The sequence below is a fragment of the Scomber japonicus genome, chromosome 17 (assembly GCF_027409825.1).
Source record: "Scomber japonicus isolate fScoJap1 chromosome 17, fScoJap1.pri, whole genome shotgun sequence".
In the NCBI taxonomy this organism is placed as follows: domain Eukaryota; kingdom Metazoa; phylum Chordata; class Actinopteri; order Scombriformes; family Scombridae; genus Scomber; species Scomber japonicus.
Window position 1 is genome coordinate 27,269,496 of NC_070594.1, and position 21,359 is coordinate 27,290,854.

General features: G+C 39.0%; 2 protein-coding genes and 1 long non-coding RNA gene across 3 annotated transcripts; 2 read left to right on the forward strand and 1 right to left on the reverse strand.

The window, feature by feature from the left end:
• Window positions 1-584: 584 nt before the first annotated feature.
• On the forward strand, window positions 585-8,399 carry LOC128376792 (gamma-aminobutyric acid receptor subunit rho-1-like). The gene is made up of 8 exons (XM_053336645.1): window positions 585-681; window positions 2,467-2,534; window positions 2,623-2,846; window positions 5,594-5,676; window positions 5,788-5,928; window positions 6,021-6,173; window positions 7,243-7,443; window positions 8,077-8,399. Exons 1-8 carry the CDS (start codon window positions 663-665, stop codon window positions 8,397-8,399), a joined length of 1,212 nt encoding a protein of 403 aa, XP_053192620.1. The 5' UTR covers window positions 585-662.
• Window positions 8,400-11,143: 2,744 nt separating this feature from the next.
• Window positions 11,144-16,291, reverse strand: LOC128377093 (xaa-Arg dipeptidase-like). Its single transcript, XM_053336984.1, has 7 exons — window positions 15,756-16,291; window positions 13,949-14,097; window positions 12,940-13,082; window positions 12,697-12,851; window positions 12,477-12,612; window positions 12,291-12,398; window positions 11,144-11,369 (listed from the first exon to the last, which is right to left on the reverse strand). Exons 1-7 carry the CDS (start codon window positions 16,179-16,181, stop codon window positions 11,188-11,190), a joined length of 1,299 nt encoding a protein of 432 aa, XP_053192959.1. The 5' UTR covers window positions 16,182-16,291; the 3' UTR covers window positions 11,144-11,187.
• Window positions 16,292-17,590: 1,299 nt separating this feature from the next.
• On the forward strand, window positions 17,591-18,201 carry LOC128377430 (uncharacterized). Its single transcript, XR_008323318.1, has 3 exons — window positions 17,591-17,698; window positions 17,781-17,814; window positions 18,093-18,201. It is a non-coding gene; the product is annotated as an uncharacterized LOC128377430 (long non-coding RNA).
• Window positions 18,202-21,359: the final 3,158 nt, after the last annotated feature.

Sequence of the window (21,359 nt, forward strand, 5' to 3'; positions counted from 1 at the left end):
TCAGACTCTTTTTTTTAGACTGTAAACTCATCAGAAAACGGGTTTATTACTAAGTAGGTTGGCACTCAGAAGAAATGTTGTGGTGCATTAAAAAGCAAAAAATAGAAGGTCAAAAAACATCATATAAATATATATAAAAGAGAAAATGCACTTACCACAAAAAACAAGTGTTCATATATACTATGAATTAAATTTAATAAGAAAAATATTTCAAGAATATATTTTAAGTGAGAGAAAAGCATTGTCAAGTCAAAGTTCATTTCTATAGCACATTTAAAACAACCTCGGTTGACCAAAGTGTTGTACAAGCCAAAGCTAAATAACATAATAGATAAAATAAATAAAAACGCAACAATAAAGACACAATAGATACACAATAGATAAAAGCAAATATAGTTAGCAGTAAAAATTCAGAATGTCACACTCAACTAGGATTAAAAGCCAGTGCAAAGAGGTGAGCCTTGAGCTGCGATCGAAAATTGTGAGTTTAAAACATATTATACAAGAACAAAGAAGTGTTGGAAGTTCATTGTGTGATATGTGGAAATACTTTTTTTTCAACTATTTCCATTAGCCCTATCTACAAAAGGAGTCCAGACATTACCAAAGCCTTGGGTACAAAGTCAGAGCAGCTGCTGAGGATAGATGACCACGACTTTACTATGCGACCAGGATTTGGAGGTAAGGCGATTCATCTCTTAAAATGGAGCAGTGGTGTTCTCTGTTCAAAGACGCTTCAGTTTCTAATTCGCTGTCCAGACAGATTACTAACCAAGTGTTGTTTTAGCCTTTAGATGCTAAAACCCAACCCACATCGCCTGATCTATACACTCATTTAAATGTGGGAAGGGGGAGTGTTTGATGCTGGCTTGAAGAGATGACATAACAGAGCAGGATTATGACTGAGCCACGCTGCTGTGGGCCAGTGATTAATGTGATTAATTCAATAACTCCTATCTTAATCTGTCACATTAGCAGGGCTCAAAGCCTGATTCTATGTGCTTTTTCAATTCTCACACTTGCATTTCCACTATAAATTCACAATCTCACATGAATTCCCAGTACAGTTCCTAGAGAGGCTTTACTCAGTTACTGACACCCTGTATTGCTCTTAATCACATACTGTAAGGGAGAGTGAACTGGATTGGTTCTCATTAGTTACTACAGGTTTTTTATTCTAAATCTTAGTGTAAATATTTCAACAGTGCCAGTCTATCAGAACCTTTTCAGCAATTTGAGCTACAGTAGCTCTTCTGAGGTATTGGACCAGATGGGCTTCATACGTACATCAATAAGCCATCACCAGGGTTGGGAAGGTTACTTTGGAAATGTAATAGGTTACAGATGACTAGTTACTCTATTTAAAATGTAATAAGTAATCAAAGTAATGTAACTTATTACATTTGATGACTTTTCTGATTTCTAACCAATGTTTTCAGCTGATAGGGTAAGTGTTCCCATTGATAAGAGAGATTATTTCACATATACACTCTCATTATCTCTCATTGTAAAATGTATTCATTAGTTCATGTAGATTTTAGAATATAAAATAAAGATATTTGATGAAAAAAGTCAAAAGTCTGTCATGAGCTTAATTGGTACTGTGACTCCATTTAAGCCCATGTGTGTTCCAAATAAGCCCACATTACTAAATATAAAAAATATTGATTTCAAAGAATAAAATACAGCAATATATGTATTTAGTAACATGTTAAATATTAAAACATGAGTAAAATCTCAAAGGTGTGACTTCAGATGTAACCTCCTTTGTAATCATCAACATTTTCAGTTACTCCCCAACACTGTCCATGATCCTGTCACAGGTTCATCAGTTGTCCCTCCTCTGACCGCTTTTGATAGGCAATTCATACTGAGAAGACCCCACAGGACCTGATGTTTTGAGGATGCTGTGACTCACTATAACAATTCGGCCCTTGTCAAAGTCTGTCAGATTCTTACACTGTTGTTTACTTGCTGCTTAATATATTCCCTAAACATTTGCCATTTTAATGAGATAATCAATATTATAATTCACCTCGCCTGTCAGTGGTTTAACGTTTTGGCTTACCAGTGTTATTTGTGTCATTATGTACTTGTTCACCCCACCTACATAATTGTATTAAAATGAAGACAATCTGAAGCCCTGCTAAAAAAATATATACCTGCATTGTTATGTCAAGTAGAATTAGAGTACTCACTCCACTGGCTCTGTGCCTGTGTGTGTTTTTGGGAAATCTACACCCAACTGCTTTTATGGGGATTTGGATGAACACGAGCAGAAGTCATTGTTTGAAGCAAAAGCATCGGCATAAAAAGCAGTCATGACCTCAAATTACACAGATAATCCAGATATAGCAGGATGATGGGGATACATCTGCACTGCTGTTTTTATCAGTACAGTAGACAATAACATTACTGTAAATGACAGATTAGTACATCTTTGTAAACTGTTCTGTGTTTTTTTAGGGCCTGCAGTCCCAGTTGGAGTGGACGTTCAGGTTGAAAGCCTGGATGCTATTTCAGAGGTTGATATGGTATGTGTGGAACAATCAGTTTCAAACTTTTAAATGTATGTTGTTAGTTAAGACAGTGCTGTAACACACATATCTATTCTTGTTGAAGGACTTTACCATGACCTTATACCTGAGGCACTACTGGAAAGATGAACGTCTGTCCTTTAGAAGCAACAAGAACCAGAGTATGACATTTGACGGCCGCCTGGTGAAGAAGATCTGGGTACCTGACATGTTTTTTGTCCACTCTAAGAAGTCCTTCACACATGACACCACCACTGACAACGTTATGCTTCGGGTCTACCCAGATGGCAAAGTCCTCTACAGCCTCAGGTAATGCTCCCCAAACTGTGTGAGACAATTAAAAGGGATTAATCAACACAAATAATGTTATAGTCAAGTCTTAATTCATTCAAAACCCAAGTCCTTCAAATGCGACGAAATTCAATTATTGAATAGAGCATTACATTTGGACAGACAGAGTTAGCTACTTCATTCTTCGTTAATCAACAGCTGCTTGGTTAACGATCAATCGATTAGTCAGTCAGTAGAAATCATCAATTTCGATTGAGTCTTCTTAATTGGATTAGTGTCTCTGATTAAACTGTAAAAATGACACAACTGCAATTCCAGATCAGAGTAACACAAAGTGAATAACTCACCAAAATACCAGTTACTATGTAATTGTGTAAAGTTATTGATTATACAGGGGCAACATGTAGTTAATGTGGGATAACGCCAATTTTATATATTAAATTAAATATACTTGTCATGGGTGGCAAGTGACATCACACCTGTATAAGTGTGCAGGCTTGAAGACTACAAATTGACAACTGATTTACAACCTGTGGTATTGAGTTTGAAAGATGTGACCATTTATCAAAAAGTGACAGTTGCTGCTACTGAGGTGCATTATGCACAATGTAGGATCCAGTATTTTTGAAACGTATTCTTAAACTTGAGTCAAAGAAGAAAAGTAAGGGATATCTAAGCCTCTGCTGCTTCGATTCTATTTTAAATCTATCTCTTGCATATGCTCCAGCTCTACGGAAGAATCACGTTAAAATTGTTGGATAAGGTGTAAAGATTTTAAAGGTTATGAGAACATACTTTACACCCTTTGCACCAAAAGGTACACTAAACCTGTAATCAGTCCTGCAAATTAAGGCATGCTTATTATTATTATTATTATTACTGACTGAATCACAACAATAGAGTTGCAGGCTATCCAGAAACAATGAGGCAATGCTCCAAAGAGCTTAGTAGAAGTGCAGAGTTGGTACATTCATTTGATCCATTGTTATTATAAAAATATGATTAGTGCAGCTTTAATACATTTCACTTAATTCTTTAATAGCAGACACTGGGGCAGTACATACATGTAATATGTTTGAGGTGGGACAGGTTATGATGTTAGTGGGTGTTCAGGGAAATAATTGCCGTTGGCTGTCCTGCAGATACAAAGTGGTACCAGCTGCCGCAGTACAAGATGTGTATTTAAGGGGATAATGTTCTGCCAATTATGACTGCTAATACTGCTCAGCGTGCCCTCCTAATTTTAGCAAGGCCCTGAGCCAAGATAGCTGATTTTATAATCCACATTACAGAGCCTGGCAAATGATAACAGCTGGCCATCTGCCCTCCTGTTGTTATCATTCCTAGCACTGCCTCGCTGATGGACTGGCACAAACAAAATTCAACAGCGTCATCTGCAAATCTGCATTTAGGTTTAGATGGAAAATATCACACTCTTAGCAAAGATTTTGCTACTACAAAATAAATCCACAGATTATTTAATAAAATCAAATAAAAGTCTGTGATGTGTTTTTTTTAGATCCTGATCTTAGATTGTGGTACTTTGCTACCTAGTGAATGTATACTAAGACAGACTACAATAGAGGTTGATAAATACGCATACTCATCACATCATGGCATGGGTTAATCTGTCTGGGGTTGGTGCTGGTTGGAGATTTCCGTGACTAAGGCAGATTGGCAAGTGAGGATGAGTTTGTAGACCTCGCCTGGTGAACATATAGCCTTCTCTTGTCCTGTGAGCTGGATTATGTATTTTAATTCATCATCTCCGTGCTGGAACCCCTGGCCCTAACAAGTATTTGCCTGCGAGTATGGATGGATAATGCATTACTAAAGGTTATATGTATATTAAAGGGCAGTGGGCATTATACGATATTTACCAGCAAATCAAAAGTACCATAAGCTTGGTAGGTCTCTCATTTATCAACATCTGCTTAACCTCAACACTCCCAAAGAAAGATTTAAATGTGTATGCTCCTGTATGACTGCACATAGGAATAAGGAATGATAAGGTATAAGGTATAGATGATCCTGTTTACTACAAACCACATACAGTGTACTGATATGTACATTACAGCCAATCTCCAAATTATCTTTCTGGCATCTTCAAGGTTTTGGCCCATTTCTGCCATAAACACATTTCCATTGGACACAAGAACCATGCCAGGCTCTCAAGAACCTTACTTATGTTTCAACCAATGGAGTAGAACTATTGGAAAGGGTGTAGGTTTGGATTCAGAAGTGAGGAGACACAATAGTCAAATATTCTTTATCTCTTTCAAACTGAAACTTAAAGTGAGGAGGACATTTAGCTCCCATAAATGATTGAGTTTAATTGCTGTGGCTCCTTAGTTCCTGGAACTTGCTGGTCAAAAAGGGTCTTTACTTGGTGGATAGTGTGACATACAATATGTAGGAGCCAAATTCATACTGTATTTTGAATGTCAGGGACCAAAACTCCAAAGCAATTTAAGTTTCTTAGTTTCTGAAAAGGCTTCTGGGGAAAAAAATGCTGCAGATGAAAAGCGCTATGAGTTTGCTTATTAAATTTCTATACAACAGCACAGTTTGTCAGATATTCCCAGGTATTCCCACATTAACCTTATTAGCTCATCTTAGCTTCCTCTTTGTGCTCTGGAGCAGTTTTAAACTTTATTCCCTGCATTTTTAAATATAAATATTAAGCTCACATCTCTCACATGGTGTTTTCTCTGATCATTTTTCATTATACTATGACAGCTAATTGTTTTTTTTTTGTAATGCAGAGTGACAGTCACATCTATGTGCAGCATGGACCTGAGTCGCTTTCCTCTTGACACACAGACATGCTCTTTGGAGATAGAGAGCTGTAAGTTTCATTGCCATTTTACTTATCTCCCATACTGTTGCGCTGTAGAGTCTTCACTTATTGTGTTATTTTTGTGCCATTGATATTTCATTATGCCCTTTGTCCTTCCAGATGCGTACACAGATGATGACCTAATGCTGTACTGGAAGGAAGGGAACCGCTCATTAAACACAGACGAAAGAATCTCTCTCTCTCAGTTCCTCATTCAGGAGTTCCACACCACCACCAAGCTGGCATTCTACAGCAGCACAGGTACTGACAGAGTTATGAGGACAGATATATGTGCAATGTAATCCTACGCTCTCTCAATTATATTGTAACTTCTAACTTAATCTCCTCTCCAGGCTGGTACAACCGTCTGTACATCAACTTCACTCTACGGCGTCACATCTTCTTTTTCCTGCTGCAGACCTATTTTCCTGCCACCCTGATGGTCATGTTGTCCTGGGTGTCCTTCTGGATTGACCGCAGGGCCGTGCCCGCTAGAGTACCATTAGGTGAGAGTCCTTGACCATTGTTTATTTGGTGGCTTAGTTCTAAGGTAAGTGTTGGATGCACTGACTGTGTGGGTGTCTCCAAGCTCACCTGCACTTTTGGTGTGCAAAACAGCTGGATGAAGGTGATATATAGATCAGATAATATAGATCAGAGAGACCATAAACCTGCAACCAGAGGCAGATGGTGTGGGTCTATTTTTTCATTAGTCCAATAATCATAGAAATGAATAACTATAGGTTACATTAGTTTAGTATAATTTGAACATGTGGACACCATGGTGCATTTCAAGAATAAAACATGAGATGCCAATTTTTCTTAAAATAAATTTGGGAAGGAGGCAACGATGCCTCAGAAATCTGATGTCTCCCATGAAATCTGGCAGAATGTTCAGTTACTAAACTAACTACTCTGATGTGTGGTTATTCTGTAGCAGCCTGGTGTTGTTTTCAGGTTATTAATTGAAAGTAAACACGTGGACAGCCATGTGTACTACCACTGTGTCTGGTGCAGCACTTCTCAAATCAGAGGCTGCAGATGTTATCAACATATTAGTCCTGCTGCCTTCTGATTCTGCGGATTTGAATTAACTGAATCACTCGTATTAATTTTTATATAAATTCCAAATAAATGAGGTTGACATTTTTTGATTGAAGTAATCTTGCTGCAAGTATTTCGTGGATTGTCATAAAATTTAAACAGATGTTTATGTTCCTCTGAGGAAGAACTGTGGTGACTTTGGTGATCATCTTCTAGCGCTATCATCAGGTCAAAATGTAATTTGCTCCAATACTTATTTGCAAAACTAATGGCGTTTATATCAGCCTCACCTACTGTCAAAATGCATACACAGTGAACTAATACATTAGCAGCTAAATATCAGCCAATACCTACCAGCAGAACTTTATTTTTACCACATAAAGAAGTTAGTTTCTTTGAGATTGTATAGTCAACTCAGACAAATATTTCCTCTCCTCTTATCTTCACTTTTCTTTCATTATAACCTGAACATCATATATGAGTCTGCTTTCACCTGCTCTGACCTGGTGTTCTGTACTTTCTATGCTTCAGGTATAACCACAGTGCTCACCATGTCTACCATCATCACTGGAGTCAACGCCTCCATGCCCAGGGTCTCCTACATCAAAGCTGTGGATATTTACCTCTGGGTTAGTTTTGTCTTTGTCTTCCTGTCTGTGATCGAGTATGCTGCCGTCAACTACCTGTCCACACTGCAAGAACGTAAGGAGAGGAAACTCAGAGATAGGGTGAGTGAGTCAATGATCTCTAAGCTTACAGACACCAAGATGATGTACATGTGCTCGAGTTCATATTTTAAACTAAATACATATTGATGTTTGAGTTTTAAAGTCACTATGAATTTAAAAACGTCAAGTTTTGATGCCCCCCAGTGGTGGTATTAAAAATGGACTTTAGAAGACAGCAAATCACATTTTAATAAAACTTTTAAGACATGAAATTCTTCAGATTTAAGGTCAATTTAGTGTCGAGAATGAAAAACAACAAAAGCAAACACCGAACAAGAAGGTTAGAGTTGCATTAGAAGTCTTCAGGTAGGCTTAACCCTCCCAAAACAGGCTCATGTCAGATTCAGATCTAAAAGAGCGAGCTCTAGGTTCCACACTTTCTAGTTTAACTCAGTTTTACGGTCTGTGCAAAAGTCTGACTGGGTAAACCCTCAGAAGACACAAGGACAGTCTCACAGGATACAGGGGCGGTTACAATTTCAATAAAGCCTCAAGGGATGTAAGAGGGTTAATCTGAATGACTTGTTGAATCACATCAAGTAAAACTGCTTACACCAAACTGACTGGATGGTCTTATTCCAGTTTGTGTATTAGTAGGCATATCAAAACTTTTAAGACATAAAAAAACTCCAGATAGCGGCGTTACCTTTAGACCTTTTTGTCTACTTGCAGCTTCCGTGTACCTGTGGTATGTCCCATCCTGGTACGATGTCAGCCAGCTACAGTGAGGTAGATGTCAACAACACAGGGAACTACGGCCTACCGGAAGAGAACGGGGTGAAACGGGAGAGGATACTGGTGCAGCTAGCGATGGAGAGCGACCCGATTACCGGCCACGTCGGCTCTGGCGCTTACAGCAGCGTCTGGATCGACACTCATGCTATAGACAAGTACTCACGGGTCATCTTTCCTGGATCTTATGTCCTCTTCAACATCATCTACTGGTCAATCTACTGCTAACTTAGATGGGATTCAAACACACCTATGGGTATTGGAGGTTGCTGAGGTTCTGACTCACCTAAGTGGTTAAGAGATGCACTTGTAGTAAAGTGGAAACTTGTGCATTGAACTTGGAAGTTTCAGGGTTTTGTGTTTTCTGAGAGATTGAAAGTGGAACAGACAGTTCCAAAGAAAGACTGGTGTGCAGTAGAGGTCTTCAGGTTGACCCAACCGTCCAAAAACAGGCTCATGTCAGATTCTGATCTAATAGAACTAGTTCTATGTTCCACATGTTCTAGTTCGACTTAGTTTTAAGGTCTGTGCTAAAGTCTGCATGGGTAGAACCTCAGAGGACACAAGGACAGTCTCACAGGAGCAAATACAAATGTATCTTTACTCAGCTCACCGAAACACAACATATTACCCAATGTTTCTTCATCAAAGCACAGTTTGTGCCTGGTACATTAAGGCCATTGAATGTTTGCCAGGAGGCAGCTAGGCCCGTACATTTTGAATTTTAACAGGTTAACTGCCAAATTCATATTTAAGGATTTTCCCAACAGGCCCTTCAAAAAAGGGCTTAAAAAGCATTGTAACAAACACATCGAAACAAGCACTTTGGTAAATATTGAGTGTAAACTACTTTTCTGGCCTCAGGTTCATTTGGCTGTGTTTTGGTTTGGTTCAGTTACTGTGTATGTTTGAGGGGTAAGCTCCATCTTAATGCGTCTCCAAACCTATTGTTCATTTGCTCTGGAATCTCAGCTGTGTCTGGGTCAGGAGCAAGAACGTAAACACAGGAAGAGGGTCCTGAAGAAGGTCCATTGGCCAAATACAATGTTCTGTCACAGTAGTTGGATTGGATCAAGGTCAGATCAAATGCCCATCACAAACAACTGCTCCAGAGCTTGTTGGAAACTGGAGCAAGACCACCCCCTCTCAAGGGTCTCAGTCTGGTTGTTGTGGTGTGCACATCAGTATGATTTATGTTTAAATCCTCAAATGAATTGCTCCAGGGGGGGAAATTAACAACTTTTTATTATCATCAGTCATTGCATACAACACGCATATTAATACAGTTTTGTTGTGCAAAGAAAGATTATTAGAATAATAATAAACTGGACTAAAAGGTTGTTTGTGTGGCTCATCCATGCAGTGATAAATACATAGCAGTCTATGTATTGATAAGTGTAGTGTAATAACTATTTTTGCACTGCAAACCATTTTTCAGTTGACAATGGAGTCTGTTTGTGGGTTAACATGCATGTGCTTGTGAGTGTTGTTTCTTGCTCTATTTACCCTCCACATCAGAAAATGATAGACAGGTACAGAGAAAAGAGAGCATGTGAGCACGCTTGTGGGTGAGCATGAAAACAAAACTAAACAGAGTTTGTAACTTTGCTTTATTTGTTGTGTATTTCATTGTGGTTACTTACTAAATTTAAAGTCCCCTTCCACTCAATACTGTGTTTTTATTTGTGTTCCTACAGTTGGATGTCTGAGCTTCACTGTGCAGAATGATGTGTGTGCAGAGTTGAATGCAAACTGGTTACCTCAAGTACAGAAGTACGGATGAACATTTTAAACAGGAAAAAGTTGTTTTGCAAAAAAAAAAAAAAAAAACAAGAAAAGAAATTGCAGGTACAGTTGCAAATGTTCCAAGGCACAGTAGCAGCCAGGGGATTGTGGATGTCTGCTGTAAATCAAGTCTTGTTTTTTGCTATAGAACTTTGGGGGTCATGTATTAAGGTGTTTCTTGACATGCATGAACTAACATTTGCGATTGTGTCAATCTCTAGAATTGGAGTTTTTTCTACTTTTACATTCTCTATGTCTTGTAACTCGTCTCATCTACACAGTGGCATATCAGAGCATGTATGGTCCCCATGGTACATCACTCTACACATTTCTTGATTAAAATGTCTTTTGCATAACACGTTTTTCTCAGACTGTTTTGTGCACAAACACTGTTGACTTAGTTTGGGAAATGTGAGATCCAGCCACTGGATTGCAGGTCAGCAGAACATGACATGTGACTCCAAATGAAGTCTGTTTGATCAGTGGATAAAAGAGGGCTGCTCTGAAGATCATCAAAAACTTCGACTCTGCTATTGAAATGCGTTTGTCTGTTGCTTTTATCTTACGTAATAGCGCTGTAACATCTGTTGTTGTTTATGACACATATCTAATGAAGCCAAGCTGGCAGACGTGGCTTAGCAGAATCTCATATTTCATTGTAAACAAACTCCAGATCTTCTATCCTCTGATAATTAATAACGTGACTATGAAATCAAGTCTTCCCTTCATGTGTGAAGATGGTGTGAGGGAAGACCATCTACCATTGACTCGTGGCTTTCTTAGGGCCAAATCACAACTTTATATGATAACAGCACTTTGTAAACCTGCAATAACTAATGTTTTCCCCACTTGACCAAGAAAACCCCATGTGGATATTGTAGGTGGTAAAACAAAAGATATGTTGGAAATTACAATTTCAATGGAGCTACAAGTGAAATCTGAATGGCTTATTGAATCACATTGAGCAGGAAAGCCTAAACCAAACTGGTCTTATTCAATAGTTTGGGTGTTGGGAGGCACATCAGAGACACACATACATGCAAAAGGCCTGAAAAAGTGAGTTTTCTATAATATGGCCCCTTCAAGGCCTTCTATAGATTTGACTTGTTATAGCATGTGAGTCGTCAAACAAATACTAGCATTCTGTCCTCAAAAATGTTTCTTCAATCACATTTTTGGTTGGTTGTCGTGCGTCAAGTGTGCAGGAAGTTCAGCAGCTCCTCCACCTGCATTAACAGCTGTTAGCAGACTGCTCCGTGTGCGCTCCTGTCAGCTTCCTGTCCTGCTTCAGTTTGGCCTCAGTGAACTCCTGCTTCACCCTCTGCAGCAGCTCTGGACACAGCAGCACATCCAGAGCCGTCATGACCAGAGCCTTGGCTGTCCGCAGTGTGTAGAACTGAGCTCTGTCATCACCTGCAGCAGACACGCAGCAGACACACACACACACACACACACACACACACAAAAATGTGTTTTGATAAGGCATATTGACTTATTTCAGATACATCAGTATCGGTGTATATGTTGTACAATATGTGCTGATATTTTTTAAAGTTCTATAGGCAGCATTAAATACTTATTTGATCATTTTTCTTATTCAAGTTTAATATATAGGTATATCTTTTGTTAGTTAATTATTTAGTTATAGTTATTTATAATGATTAAATTCCCAGTGAGGTTTACTGTTTCAGTGCACTGATGTCAATTTATACAATAAAGTTTATTGTCAAATGGTAAAATATCATGTCTTCATTATATATCTTTGTCACAAGTGTTTTTAAGGGATCATTGCAAAAAAATGTATGTTTATGTATATATTCTTTAAATATAAAATTATCAGGTGATGTATGGATATCACCTTTAACACCTTAATATCGGTGTCAGCATTGGCCCCAAAAATCAAGTATTGGTCTGGCCCTAATAAACATCAGGTTTGCACTTCACTACACAAGATTGGCAGGATAGAAACAGTCTATTATAATTAAAATCAGGGTTTCTCAATATAATAATGGATTATTTTACCCCCATAAGTGTGTCACATGAGTATTGTGTGTGCATCACTCATAAAGGATTATATGACAATTATTTGAAAACATTCTACCTTCTATAAAAGCAAAATCATGAATATATCAATCATATTTAAAGTGGCAGCGTTTAGGTTCTGTTGGAGAACCATGCTGGTGCAACACAATCAGTAAAACTCCACCTCTTCTTTACTATTTGTTTCATTGACAGGTGTGCACAACTCCACAATGACTGAGGTTTATAAAACAGAGGCTTTGTGCATGTACATAGTCTTATGCATTTGGTCCCTGGTGTATGTACTTGACATACCAGAGGCCACAGTGTATTCTTCAGTGTGGTTCAGAGCCTTGGAGCCGATGTAGAAGTACGGATGGATCCCAGGAACTACAAATGTCACGTTGCCGAAGTCAGTGGAGCCTGTAAAGACAAAAGTGTTTTATTCTTCTTCCTCACAGAGTGGTCAGTGTGTGTTATATATATTTACTGAACTCTCACCTGAAGCATTGGTGAGGACTTCTTCATCTGTGGTGAATTCCATCCCCAAAGCCTTGCCGTTCTTCTCGTACAAATCTTCCAGAGTTCTATTTCGTAATATGTTGTCAAAGGCATTTTTTGCATACTCCACTTCCACCTGAGGATGACATCATGATGATAAACTGACCAACTAGATAATTAATCCTTTATAACTTCATGCTATTTTTTTTTTTTTTTTTACCTTGCAGCCAGTTGCCATAGCAGCTGATCTGAAACACATCTCAGCTTTGGTCTTGAGGATGGACAGTTCATCTCGTGAGGGGGTTCTCAGATAGTACTCCAGCTCAGTGTAGGCAGGGATGATGTTTGGTTTGTCTCCACCGTGCTTTATGATACCTGCACCAACACAGTGTGGGTTTAATTACAGCTTACTAAAACTCCTCAGAGCAACATGTTGAGTATAGAGGTGCATCAGTGGTTTCACCATGAACTCTCCAGTCTGGCTTCATCTGTTGTCTGAGCACAGACAGGTTGTTGTAGCACAGCACGGCTGCATCCAACGCATTGATTCCCTCCCAGGGGTAGGCTGAGGCATGAGACGTCTTACCGTGGTACTTTATAGTTACACTGGAAAAACACATGACACACTATATTTCAGTCTCTGCCCTTCGCTTTACTCAGGAAATATGTGAAGCATCAAAGTTGTGAGATAAGTTATTGTAGTTATCTGAAAAGCAGCAAGTTTACTAGCTTTTAATGTTTTATCCAAACCCTTCCCAACAGAAGAACTCATTTTATTAGCTGTACATCTTCCTATATGCTGTTATTTTGAAAAATCATAGAAGAAATTAGATGTCCTACAACTTTACAAGGAAATTGATCAAACTTTATTTCAACAACTGTTGGTAAAGATAGTCTATCAATAAAAGCATGTTGCTAAAAGTGTTTTCTTTAAAGATTATTCAACTAATTTAAAACTGCACTTTTTTGTTATTGTCAGACTCACAATGGACAGTTTAAAAAAAAGGATCAAAATCGATGCAGCAGAACCAGAACTATCATCTTTTTTGTATTTCACTCATTCTTTGGGGCCTACATTACCCACAATGCAACTCTACTGCCAACAGTTTGGTTGGAGATTTGGATGGTTGGTGCAGGGATGATTTGTGAATATTGCTCCATCACAGATATATCAGTATCAGTATATACATTCTCCAATATGTATTATTTGTAATGTTATACAGGCTGCATTCAATGTATATTTGATCCTTTTTCTTAATTCAAGTTTAATATATACACACGTTTTTTGTTATGTGTTTTTTGTTATTTAGTTAGATATAGTTAGTTTAGCTAGTTATAGTTATTCATAATGATTAAATTATTGGGTGATATCTTGATATCAGAATTTATGTTTTGATACTTAAAATAGCACTTAAATGCAAAATAATGTACCGTACATGCAGAGATGAAAGTGCAGTGTGTTTAAAACTTACTCATGCTCGGCCACAAGCGGCAGATATGGAGCGTCATCCTGCAGAGGATGAGCCATGAACACCACATCCATATTATCAAAGGCTCCCTCATTCATCAAGTCTATTTTACCTCCACCATCCTCCTCAGCTGGAGTCCCCAGCACCGTCACCTGTGGAAACACTCATTGATATTATTATCATATGTCATTTTACAGTGAGCAGTGGGGGTCCAGAACTGTTGTCACTCAAACTAAACATCCAAAATCAATATATTTATCATTACAACATTATGCAAAGCTGCAGACTATAGAAAGTGTGCAGAAAGTATTCATAAAGTCAACCAGGGAACCGTTAAACACTTTCCAGATTTCACAGTGGAACTGATCTAAACCCAACAGAAGCATGTGAAAGTGTGAAAGTGAGTGTGTAGCTGGGGGACACTTCAAGTGGAACAGATACACACAATAAATTCACACTCACTGGGTGGAAACTGGAGCAACCTCACAGAACTATCAGTCTATTTCCTATAGCAGCAATGTAGTGTAAGTGCATGGAGAAGGACAACAAATCACTTGGTCCAGTGAATAAGACAAGGACATAAATGGATCCTCTCTAATAGTGTGGGCTTATCTGCATGTATATGGCAGAGGAAAGATGAATAAATGGGTCAAATGAGGTAATGCATTTTATCATCACATTATTATAATCGAAAAAACTAGTATCTCAAAAGCAGAGTGCTCATTTCCTTATGTTTACAGTACTCAAACTTGGAAAAGCTAAATGTTTTCAAGCCGAGTGTGCCTTGAACACAATCATCCCCCAACAGCTGATAGCAAAGCTGGATCTGCTAGTCCTGAACACTTCAGTATGTAACTGCATCTTGGACTTTCTAACCATCAGACCACATGTCGGTGAGTCTTCCTCTGTGTGCATATAACTGAGGACCTCTCCTGGACAAAAAACCTCACAGCACTGACCAAGAAGGCACAGCAGAGATTATGCTTGTGTCAGAGCCCCAATATCCATCATAGTGTTTTAACTACATGCATCACAGTGTGGTCTGGCAACTGCACTGCTGCAAACCGGAAGTCCCTGCTGCGCATTGTGAACACTGCTGGGGAGATCATTGGTGCACCCCTCCCCTCACTTGTGGACATTGCCAACATTGCGAACTATCCCTCCCCCTCCTTAAGAAGTCCCTTTCAGCCCCGCTCCTCCAGACTGGGCAACTGTTTTATGCACCAGGCTGTTAGAGTGCTGAATCACTGAATCATTCATATCATTCTACTGACCTCAACTTATGCATTTGCACAAGAGATACACACACATGCTCTCTCTCTGTAACCTCCATTTCTGCATTATTGCACAAAATACAATCTGCTGCTACTGCTGTAAGAACCTACATGTATTGCACAGGTATTTTATACACTTTTAATATGTGATTATGTAATGTAATGTGTAATATGTCTTATATGTTTATTATATGTTTCAATATGTTTAAGGTAGGAGTGTAGTATAAACGGTATTTCGTCTAGTACATGCTGTGGCAATGCAAATAAAGCTTCCTTGAATCCTTAAATGATGGATATGAAGTCATGAAAGGGTTAAGGTTAGGGCACTTGGAAAAATATTTAGGCTATATATATACACACACACAACATTGTCAGTAACAGATCACAGGCCTCACAATATTGCTGTCATATACAATCTAATAAGATGAAACAACTTCAGTCATATATGAGAAAACTGCAGTGCTGAGTGAGTGTGACAACCGGCCCAGGCCTCCCCTACTGCACCCTGTAACAGTACACAGAGGTGTGATGTGTACCTGCACCCTAACAGGGAGTCTGCACATGTTCTCCAGCACAGCCTTGAGTCCCAGAGCAGCAGCAGCTCCAACCTCAGCTATCAGGTTGTGTCCACATGCGTGTCCAATACCAGGCAGGGCGTCGTACTCGCACAGGAAACCCACGTTGACCACATCTCCTCCTCTTCCTCCTCCACCTCCTCCTCCTCCTTCAGCTCTCCAAGTGGCTCGAAACGCAGTGTCAAGTTTGAAGTGAGCGTCCACCTTCCAGCCTTCCTCCTGCCTGAAGAAGTCTACCAGTCTGTCATGAGACTTCCTCTCCTCATAAGCCAGCTCGGGACAGCTCCATATGTCCTTACTGAGGCTGTGCAGCTTTGCTTTGGCTTCATCTATACAGCACACAGCTCTCTGTTTCAGCTCCACCAGCACCTCTGCTCCGCCCGACATCTCTACGACTAAAAGCTGATATGTTGTGCCGCTCTCTGAGTGAATAAAGAGAGAAGTGACCACACTGAAAAAGCGCTATCATTCATTTAACTAATCATGTGACTAAGCTTGTTTTTGTTTTTTTAATGTTTTTTTTTCGTAAAACTTTATTCATATAGGCTAGTTAAAGCCGATCTGGACAGGTGAGTTTAGTAGCCTAAACATACCAGCCCAACATTACTGTATAATAATGTAAGATTAGATTTATTTTTCGTTTAAAAAATGTATGATTTTGGTATTGGTTGGATGTTTTAAATTATTTGAATTATAGTTCATGATTTGATTAATATAGTCTTAATATTGTTATTTAGATTGGGAACTACTTCTTCCTATGTAGTTTGTCCATAGTATTTACCGTAGTTTAGGTTGGGCGGAGTGATATGACGCACACTAAAGTCATATCAAGTATTGTTGCCACTTACCATAAACTGTAAGAAACTTGCCGCCGCTTGTCTTTTTCTTGAGCGGAGATTAAAAGTGCACAAGTTGCTCTGAAGAAACTGTCCTCTTGTTGTTTCTTACCCACGACCCGAAAGGTTCGTGTAAACGAACCTACACTAAGCGTTACAATAACTGTATGTATGGTTTAAAATCTGTCTTTTTTTTATATATTTAAATCTACACTCACTGGTCTCTTTATTAGGTACACCTGTGCAATCTAATAGATATTTTACACTGCATTGTTATTGTGTTTTATCTCTTATAGGTGAGGTTTTAAGATAAGTCCATAGCGGGTTTTCACATACACGTGTTTTATTAGGCCCTATTTTTCTCACACTTTTATTTTACAAATGTGCAAATAACAATCATAAATAATAATGGAGGCAAAATATTAGGAACACCATTCAATATAATGCACCCTTGTACACCACCACTACTATGACCCTAATAATAAACACAAGTGAAATTATCACTTTTTGACAATGTTTACAAAAACTGAAAATGAAAAGTAGAATTTATGGAGGGTTTGTTGTGATTGAATTATAGTGCACAGGTGAACCTAATAAAGTGGTTGGTGAGTGTACTTTTTTTTTATTGTTCCATTGCTTAGCCTGTCTATTATTTCTTTGTATTTATTTATTTATAAAAGAGTGCATGTTGTAGGTTTCTTGTATAGAGCTGTGAGTTGTGCAGTTTGTTGCAGTTGGACACTGACTACAGGCTGTTATGTAATTTTTTTGTTTGTGCTGCCATCATGTGGGCAAATAGGAGTCATGCATCTCAGGTTGATCTCAAACAGAGCAAATAAAGAACCCTCTGCAAGTTTTCACTGAATTGTAGAGCATCCATCCAGCATACCATCAGCAGCTAGTATTGTTTGCCACTGTGGAGAGATTCAGGTTGGGTGGGTTTAAAAAGAACCCAGATAACAGATATTTAGACCCAACTTTCATGGATTTCATCATCCCTTCACCACATACTTCTTTCCTCATACAATTCACCTGAGCAACATGTAACTACTCAATGCAAACACAAATGTAAGTAATGTGGACAACAACCAAGCTATTTTAATTGTGGGACATTAAACTGAAATTATAAATAATATGATTCATCTTACAGAGGGTGAACAATCTGGCTGGTCTTACAGGTACAAGTAAGTACATTGCTTATTGCTTGTTCCTTTTATTCCATGTGTGTATTCACCCCACAGGACTTCGTCATGTTTTGTTTGAAAATGCTGTTTCATTAATTATAACCCTAGGCCTATAGCAGCATCACACCACGGTGATGCACAACACATGTTAAGCAAACAGCATATGAAATAAATTCATTATCTGGTCACACACAACAAATTATACAACTAAATGCACACACAATAGGCCTAATAGTTCTTCCATCAGAGGTTCTTCTTTCTTGCCTTATTCTTTGCAGAGTCAGAGATCGGGTGCTCAAAGTCGAGCTCCTTTACAAACTCAGACTGAAGCCATCAAAGACAGTGCTGTAGAGATGATCTGATTGGTCGCTGTTACTGGGAAACGGATGGAAAGGAAGAGGTAATATAAAAGTGAGTTGCAGAGGAATCAACAGGAAAGGAGACAGTGCTGAGTACCGCTTTGGAAAGAATGATCACCCCCCCCTTCTGACTCTAACAGAGTAGCAGTGTATGTGGACTATCCTGCTGGCACTCTGTCCATCCATCCATTTTCTGCTGCTTATCCTGGGCCGGGTCGCGGTGACATTAGGCCAAGCAAGACACCCAGACATCCATCTCCCCAGCAACACTCATCTGGTTGTTCTTTCTAACTGCCCAAACCACCTCAGCTAGCTCCTTTTGAAGTGAAGGAGCAACAAGTCTACTCCTAGCCAGGGACGTGCACATGATTATAGAGGGGCAGGAGCTCAAAGTCAAGGGCTGCATGTGCACCCCCAAAGCGGGTGCCGAATTTTCTTTTTTTTCCGGTCCTTTACACATTATGGAAATTAATGTAAAATTAAAAAATAAAGTCCTAATAGAAAGCTAACTACTTGCTGTGTGTCCTGTGTAGATGAAAGTGATATGCAATTGCCATTTCTTTTGTCTCAACAAATTATTGTCCACATGAGTTAATTCACATTATCATAGGCTTGGAAGACATGCAAAGCAATAAAACACTTGTTTATTATTAGGCTATTTATTGTTGAAGATAAACACTTTAATATTGAACACTGAACAGTGAAACATGAACTTTGAAAAATACAAAAATAAAACTTAAAATGTGAAAATCAGTTCTTCCTCCCTTAAAGCAGTAGCCTAACCTTCTGGGGGCCTTAAAGCAGTAACCTTCTGGGGGCCATGTCCCTGTAGATAATAATCACGTCATTGTGATTTATGGCTATGTCTTTTATTTAGAAAATTAACCCAGTGTTTTATTTTGTATTTTGTACACCATTTCCTGACCCGCACGATCTGCTCTGTGCTTAATTGATGCGCCGTGCTCCGGCGTCTGGCAAAAATAGAAGCTGACACATTGACTAAAATAGAGCGTTTTTCTGAAATATTACTCATATTTAAGTATGTTGAATAAGTTGCTCCACTGTCACGACTCCTCAGTTATCCATGGGGCAGCTGCTTCTCTCTCTCTCTCTCTCTCTCTCTCTCTCTCTCTCTCTCTCTCTCTCTCTCTCTCTCTCTCTGGCGGCTCTGTGAACGAGCGGAGCCGCAACGGACAGAGGAGCAGCAGGCTCAATTACAAGAAAATGGGTACGGTAGAATACCGTGGAGTTTTTGTACCGTCGGTTTTTTTACATCCCTAACAGGAATTTATTAATGTTATTTAAAAAAAAACAAAAAATAACACACACACACACACACACACACACAGAGGGCACTTTTTAATATGAGGCAAAAAGGGCAGGGGCTCAAGCACCCCTAGGGTCCTATGTGTGCACGTGCCTGCTCCTAGCCTCACCTGGATGTCTGAACTCCTGACCCTACCTCTAAGGCTGAACACAGACACTCTCCAGAGGAAACTCATTTTGGCCGCTTGTATCCACAATCTCATTCTTTGGGTCACTACCCAAAGCTGGTGACTGTAGGTGAAGGTTGGAGACTGACTGGTAAACTGAAAGGCTCACCTTCAGGCTCAGAACACATAGAAAATGTGTGGACTTTTTTTTTTTTTTTTAAATTAATGTAAAATATAAGGTAAAAAAAACGTGAGGTGTGACCTGTTGGTCCCACATAGCAGAACCATTGTGCATTGATCTGGGGACCATTAACATTTAACCCACAGGAAACTACTGGATTTTCTTTAAAAAATTATATAAAATATAAAGTGCAGGAAAACCCATTAACTTAAAGTATGTATGAACTGGATAGAACTAGAGAAGGATGCAGAGCAGAAAGTAAATTAACCAGACGGCATGACCGATGCTACTGAACTGTGTACCTCATTTCATTAATACAGATAGTCACAACAGAACCCACAACGAATATCCGAATATTCAACCTGAAACTAACTTCAACACTGTACTCAACCATGACTGTGCACCATTAATAGTGTCAGCACTGACAGCTGATCAGCTGATAAACTGATGAAATGACGTCTCAAGTCTCCAAAAATATATTTCCTCTTTTGTTCTTTTGTTGGTAGGAGGGGCACAAGTGAGTGATAAATCATGATGCAACATGAAGACGTTTGGGGTGTTACTGTTTACTTTCATATCCTCTGACATGGTGACACACATAACTCCATCTGAAGGCCATGTAATCGACAGTTTCTTTGTTTTTACACTTGTTCATCCAGCTAAGCTCCTCTGAAACAGCAGACATCTGCAGTTTGGTTGTTAGAAGTGAACTCAAACCAACAGCTGGGACATTTCCGCATTTTTTTGGTTTCGGAGCAATCGTGGAGGAGTAGCTGAGGTGAGTTGGTGGTCAGTTGAACAGTGGTGTTATTATTGTGTTCATCCACTTAGCCTACTGACGGTAGTTCTGCTTCTGTCAGCCTGTGGAGGAGGCGGAGATGAGCCGCTGTTCTCCCCGCTGTCTGACACACTAAATGCGGCTCCGCTCGGCCGGACAGCCGCTGGAGAACAGCTGTGACTCTTGTGTGTCTACAGCTGAATCTGATTATACAGCTGATAGACCTACAGTAGGACTGATGTGGAAACAGCAGGAGGGTGAGGGGATTCACTTCTTTTATTCCAAGAATATGCTACTGTAGTAATCAGAAAGACAGCACTCATCTTATTGACACTCATCCAACATAAACTAGAGTCGCTTTTATTGAGACTCACTCATTTAGTTTGAAACTTTTTGGAAGGATCATCAGACGAGACTGGACGAAATATGTTAATCGACGACGGTTTTTCATGACTAAAACGAGACGATGACGAGACGTCACCTATGTCTTCAAACACTGACTGTGACTAGACTACATTAACACGCGTTTTTGTTGACGTAAAAAGACGAGACGAGATCTACTTCAGTAAATACAAACTTAAAATATCTTTCTTTTTTCGTCTAAAAACGAGGAGACAAAAATATATAGGGTTTTATAAACGTTTATTTAGTTTGTTGATCAGTAACATTATAACACAACATAAAAGGAATAAACAAGTAAAACAATACAAGCAAAACAAGCTCAAACAACAAAAACAAAACAATTAAAGTAATTTTTGTTTGAACATTGAATAACAACACAATCACAAACTGTG